The sequence below is a fragment of the Musca autumnalis genome, unplaced genomic scaffold (assembly GCF_047663935.1).
Source record: "Musca autumnalis isolate F117 unplaced genomic scaffold, ASM4766393v1 scaffold_3, whole genome shotgun sequence".
NCBI lineage: Eukaryota > Metazoa > Arthropoda > Insecta > Diptera > Muscidae > Musca > Musca autumnalis.
Genome location: NW_027411866.1, coordinates 36314016 through 36320883, shown reverse-complemented (window position 1 = coordinate 36320883; position 6868 = coordinate 36314016). Strand labels below are relative to the sequence as shown.

Here is a 6868-nt window from a genome sequence, read left to right as displayed (position 1 = left end):
GTTGTGAAATCATAACTCCAATTGCACAACTTCCAAAATTTTTTGCTGGGTAGCACTAAACGGGAAAACTACTGCAAGTAGTTCTGGGGCTCAATTCTGTTTCTATGAAAATGTGAAATGAAAACATTTATAAAGGAGAAAACTGTCAAATAAAAAAATATAAAGGAAATATTTTTCATTTCAAATTTTCATAGAACAAGAATCCAGCCCATGAACACTACTTTTATCTATTAGAATTTATTATTATGATGTCTCAACGATAAAATCATTTTTTAACTTTTCATTTGTTAGTATTATAAACAATTAATACTATATATAGGTAATTTTACGATAATTTTCGAAATAAACATGTAAAGTTCTATATTGTTGTATATTTTTGATGACTAATTCAACTTACAACAACTTTTTTTGAAAATTCATGTTTGATTAGCTGTGCAATGCATCTTGCTCCTCGATTATTGTGATATGTTTGAAATCAAGAAAAAAATAAGTGTAAACACCGGGGTGTATTTCAGGATTTTGTGGAATCCAGTGGATTTTTGAGCGTTACCCCCTGTTTTTGTAAAAAATGTTATTCTTCTCACACGAACTGTCAAATTTTGTAGATCGATTTACTCGCCTTGGCGCAAATGTAGAGCGTTGATTTTTAAATGAGAAATTCTTAACTATATATGGAACACATCTACAAAAAATTAAGTCCGTATGTCATCTGGGGGCTGAGCTATGGATGCCTTAATTATTACGAATATAGACGAACGAACAAAAAATAGGTTCAAAAACAGGGGGCAAGTGTAAACTTGGCAATACACGTGAAATAGCATATGGTGTAATATAGCCATTAATGATTGTTTGGAATAAACTTAAAGGCCCCCACTCACTTATCAGTCTGTGCCGTCAGTCCGATGAACCCTTTGTGTATGTGTGACTGACAAGTGTGTAGCACGAACCATTAGTCAAGTCTAAAAATCTTGAATTTCTCCCCAACAAATGAATGATTTCTACGTTTTTTGTATTCCTACACGAACATTATTTTCTGTTTTTCAAAATTGTTTATTGACAATTTGAAAATAAACACAATTCACCCAGACTGATGGGGGTTCATTTTGAAATTAAAACTATTTTGATTTTCATCAGTCTTGAAAAAATCACACATACATTCTCAAAATTTCAAAAATTTACAAATACAGATACAACGTTTGATTAAAGTTTTGCGTTGGGCGTCGAGAAAAAAACAACAACAACAGGGCGACGACGATACCAAAGTCCAGCGTTTATCTGTTTGTCGGCATATATTTCAAATGAATTTGAATTTTTCGGCATCATGCCCAACAGTGTAAAAACGGCCAAAACGACACAAAACTTTAATCAAACGTTGTATCTGTTTTCAGCTTCAGACTGACTAATGAGTGGGGGCCTTCATGGTTTAATAAGAAAGGTTAGCCAAAGCTTTATGTCAATTTAAATTTTTTCATTCGAGTATGCCTAAAACTTCAAAACAATATAAACAAACTGTGTATGTGTGTGTGGTGTTTGAATAATATGCCAAACAATTTTAAAAACAATCGAATTCAATGATTTTTAAAATTGTGTTTAGACCATTTGTATGGAAGAAATTGGTGAAATTTGCATTGAAACAATCAGTTTATCATATTCACAGCTCGATTATGTGGAGAAAACTTAACTCTTCATTCATTTTTCGCGTTTTTTATAAAATGCTCAAAAAACGCATTGAAAACAAACCCACTTGTTGCTTTTAGTTTGAAGTTTTAGGAATTCAAGAAAAACAAGGGTTCTATAGATTTTTTTCATTTAAATCTACCTCTTTACTTATACCATGGGGGCCTTAATAAATTAATTGCTGAACAAATTCGTAATAACCCAGCAAAATAAATATAGGTCTGTACGATAACTCAAAAGTTTGTACAAATTTGTACATAATTTTACAAAATGCTGTTCGATAACAATCTTGTTCAGTAAAAGAGAACAAGGAAGTCTTGCAAGTTGTTGCAAGAACTTGCAAATACTTTTTACTTGCAAAGTTATCGAACAGGCCTTATATCTGTACAGTATTTTTATCACGTAACGGTCCAAGTTTATCTGTTTTCTGAACACTTCCCAAAACGAAAAGCAATCAGCTGTTTAAACTGTCAAACATTAACTGCAGCCAACTTAACTCAACATGTCCTTTCTTCCGGTTCTCTTTGTCAAGCAAGGTATGAATTGCTGAGAAATTTTATAAAATTTATTAAAAAATCACATTGTATGCGCAGAAAATGTAAAAAAGTTATTAAAATGTGAAGGAAAACGTGTTGAACATTTTTGTGGATGTTATGTGTGAGATTTTATGTTAAAACTAAACGAAAAAAAAACTAAAAATGAAATTGATTTGTCCACATGTGACAAAAACATAGCATTTTGTTGTTGTGTATACAATGTGAAATTGGCAAAAAAGGTGTGTGTATGGTGGAATGTTATACTAATGTGGGGATAAATTTTCTTGTCTTACAGATGCCCGGCGTTACTGTAAAAGATATTGATCAACACGCTTGCGTCAAGGCTGTTGCCAGCTTCTTGAAAAAGTAAGTTTTCCATAGTTTGTTGGTTTTTCTGTTTTGTGTATTGATGATTGATTTTTTTTTGTTTGTTTTTAGGACTGGTAAACTAAAGGTTCCTGACCAAATGGACATCGTCAAGACCGCCAAATTCAAGGAATTGGCTCCTTATGATCCCGACTGGTTCTACATTCGTTGTGCCTCCATTTTGCGTCACTTGTACCACCGCAGTCCAGCTGGTGTTGGTTCCATCACCAAGATCTATGGTGGCCGCAAACGTAACGGTGTCCATCCCTCTCACTTCTGCCGCGCCGCTGATGGTGCTGCCCGCAAAGCTTTGCAAGCCTTGGAACACGCCCGCCTTATCGAAAAGCACCCCGATGGTGGCCGTAAATTGACCCCAATCGGTCAACGTGATTTGGATCGCATTGCAAACCAAATTGTTACCAAGCAACGTGAAGCTACCAAAGTAGCTGGTCCTATTGTCATTTCCGAAAACTAAAAAAAAAAGTTGACAAGAGAAATAAAAAGATAGTTGATACTTTTTTTTAAATTAAAATTTATTGTGATCTTATTTAAAGAAGAATAATGGAAAAGTGATATTGAGAATAAGGAGGAGAAATGGAAGCTTAAGTCGAGCTTAGTTAAAATAATGCCCTTGTAATGACTCTATGGATTGGAAGAATAATGAAAGTCAACACTTACACGATTGCAAAAGAGAAGACCAACTCAATGCAATACTTCCCGAGTTATGGGCCTCCAAAGATCCACAAAGGCCCTAACATATACAGCCCGATCATGAATATAAACTCCCCGTGAGTTTTGAATTTCTGCCGTTGCAACTTAAAGTAAAAAGTGAAACAACTCACGGGGAGTTGATATTTATGATTGGGCTAATAACTTTGGCAAAATATCGCAGAAAATTATGAAAATATTACCACAGATAGTGCTTTTTATTCCGATTCCAATGATGTATTGCTTTTGTTGCGGAAATGCATACTTCCCGAGATATGGGCCTGAAAAATTTCACAATGGCCCTAGTCTAAAATTTTGGCAAATTAAATATTTTTCTCTAAATAGCCGGCCTTCGGCCGGGATTTAAGACTTTCTCCTATGGACAGGTGCAAATCTCGGGAATGGGAACAAAATTTTCTTTTAAATTAAATTTTTTTAATAGATTTCTGCGGTGGTTTGCCAACATTTTAGACTAGGGCCGTTGTGGAACTTCGGAGGCCTATATCTCGGGAAGTGTATATTTCCGCAACAAAAGCAAGACATGGGTTGAATCGGGATAAAAAGCGCTATCTGTGGTAATTTTTTCGTAATTTGCTGAGGTGTGTCGGTGAAGGAAAGATAAGCCCACTAAAGTTTTTGCCGGGTTAACCCACTTCGAGAGGATATATTTGACGTTTGCGCTATGGAATTGACATTTAAAATCCAAACCCACTTGGTTAATCCGGTTAAGTTTAACCGGGTTATAAGCCCCTGTCTTTGCGCAACAAATGTATATATTTGAGACCAGGTTGACGAAACCTATTAGTGAAAAAATTTCATTCCGATCCTTAGTGCGTCAGCTAATCTTAAGCCTGTTAAATATTCTGTTCAGTACCAATACTGATTGAAATTAAGCTGATTTCGAAACACTTGGCATTAACAAAATACAAAGTATTCGAAGAATTAAAAATGATTCCAACATTTATACCAAAATATGTGGATAGTTTAGGCTTGAGATTTTGTTTCCGGAAGTGGATCAAGTCGGGTTTATGCGTGACCCTCCGATTTTCCGAAACAAGATGGGTTTACGCGCGTCCTCCCATTTTTGGACCTTAAATGCCCAATCTAGGAGGAAGTATGGACTTCCCCAGATAAATATATACAGGGCAATCATGAATAAAAATTCCGTGAAAATGTTGTATTTAAGTCCAAAAAGGATAAATGTTTGTCAATTAGGCGATGATAAGGTGATTCTAGTTGTTTTCTACGTTTAAGAATATCGATTCTTTTTAAAGAATTTCACCATTTCAAATTATTTTCCGTGAGGAAAAATTCCTAGGGAAATATTCATAATAGTCCTGATATTTTTGTTTTCGGGACAATAAAACCTATCTGTTCTATCCTATTTCAAGAAAATCGCAGCAAGGTCGAGCCCCCACTTTTTCTTATAAATGGTAATATTTCCCGAAAAGCCGGACTTCGGCCGGGGATTTCAGATGAAAAAGTCGGCTATGCCAGCTAAGTTTGTCCCAATTGCTGGTCTTCTGGGGTGATTTAATAGTAGCACGGCTACGAGTTTTTTAACTTTAAAGGCCTATATCTCGGGAAGTATTAACTTCCCCGAACATTATTCCCAAGTGTCTGCCACCAGACAAGTCCATTATAGGTTAAGATGGGCCGAACCACGGTTACTCACAGCCAATGTATGACTCGTGGTTTGAGTCCCCAACAATTCCCAATATAGAAATGTTGTAGGAGTAGATTGCAATATGAGCTTTCTTTCTTTGCCCGCTCCTCGATATTCCTTTTCACGTCAAGCAATGGCGAGGTACCTAGCTTCCGGAGAAAGTTCTAATGCTGATATTTTGCATTTTCTGGTGAATGGTACGAGTTCCGTCGTCCCACGGTTCTGGGCAAGCTTGCCAGTTTTACCAGAGATCCTTCAATTAGGTCAGACAGGGTTTGTAAAAATTGTCCACTTATCAGCACTGCTACATCATCAGTATAAGCGACCACCTTAATTTTCAGCTAATCGAAACAAACAAGAATTTCATTTATCACCAGAAGCCAGAGTACATACAGGTTAGGGAACAAGTACACAGGTTAGTTCCCACGGAAATCTTTTAAAATACATACATACCTATATATTCATAAGAACGAATCGGTTATTTGTGCAGAAAGAGTCGTCTAACGTCTAAAGGGTTTTTTGAGTCTTGTGTTATCGATCTGTGTTTTTTTTCAAATTTGTGAACTCCATATTAACCAAAAAGGCACAATTCGCAAAAAAAAAAGAAATTTGAGGAACAAGTCAAATCCATTGCACTGTAAGTTGAAACTAATGTTGGAAAGATCTGTATAATCAGTAAATTATGGGCCGATTCCGTACAGCGAGGCGAGTCGTGTCGCGTTGCCAGTTGCAATTTTTCCATTACGTATGGCAAAAGTCGCACGACGACTTCAAATTTTGTCGCCGTAATGTTCATTTTCCGGCGACAACATAGCTGTCGCCGTTCATTTTTACTAACGAATAAAAATAAAATAAAAATAACTTGTTATCGACGATTATTTTCTGTCGCTGTACGTAGTGCATTTTTTAAATTTTGTCGCAGAGACGATAGACGACGCGACATGACTCGCCTCGCTGTACGGAATCGGCCCATTATTCTAGGTTTAAGTCGTATTTTCGATTGCCAAAGGATGCCGTAGTTTACATTGTGGAAACATTAAAGGATGACTTCAAACTAAGTTACAGATCAACAGCAATACCCCCCCTTTTAAAAGTGTGCGCTGTGTTGAGATTTTTTGTGGAGGGAAGTTTCCAAAAGTCCCATGGCAATGATTAACACAATTGCATGGCTCAATCTACATTGATAGGGGACGAATTGTGCCAAAATTGGATCGTTTCGAAGTTGACGTAGGAGGAAAAAGGACAAAACAAAAATAATTTTTATTCAAAAACGAAATTCCCTGGTGTTGTCGGCTGTATAGATAAAATCCATGTGCACATTGGATTTGCACTCAATTTATCAATTAATATTTCAAACTGATGTTTTATTGCTATTTTCACCATATTTTTGATACACAAAATTAATTAATCATGCAAATAATCAATAATTGTTAAAAAATATTTTTTTTTTCTTTCAATTTTACTTCTTGTTTCTTCGAAAATATTCACAGCAACTGAAAAAACTGGTTGCTGAAAAATAGCCGGTTCGTCAACTGAGATTCGCAACTTCAGTTGAAAGTTGCCATACATAAAGCAATTTTGACAACTGACAACTCCACTCAACGATAATTGCTATCGATAATCGACCATTGTTGTTGTTTAAAGTTTAATGTCAAAGATAATTTTGATTAATGGTGTCGCGTTCTAAAAATGTTCTTATGAAAAACATAAATAAATTTTGAAAATCCTCTAAAAAAAAAACAAATTTTAATCAAAATGTAAATATAAAGCATACAGAACTGTCTTTGGCCATTGTTATTACACGATAACGATGCAAAGAAGTAGTTTGTGGTAGCAAATTTCGAAGTTTCAAATTTCATGAGTAGACCCTATTACATTTTCAAAAACAAATTTACAAAAAAAAAAAAAACAAATA

The 6868-nt window shown here is 35.4% G+C and overlaps 1 protein-coding gene across 1 annotated transcript; it reads left to right on the top strand.

The window, feature by feature from the left end:
* Positions 1 to 2132: 2132 nt before the first annotated feature.
* On the top strand, positions 2133 to 3111 carry RpS19a (Ribosomal protein S19a). The gene is made up of 3 exons (XM_073974333.1): positions 2133 to 2213; positions 2509 to 2579; positions 2652 to 3111. Exons 2-3 carry the CDS (start codon positions 2509 to 2511, stop codon positions 3052 to 3054), a joined length of 474 nt encoding a protein of 157 aa, XP_073830434.1. The 5' UTR covers positions 2133 to 2213; the 3' UTR covers positions 3055 to 3111.
* The last annotated feature ends 3757 nt before the right edge of the window (positions 3112 to 6868 follow it).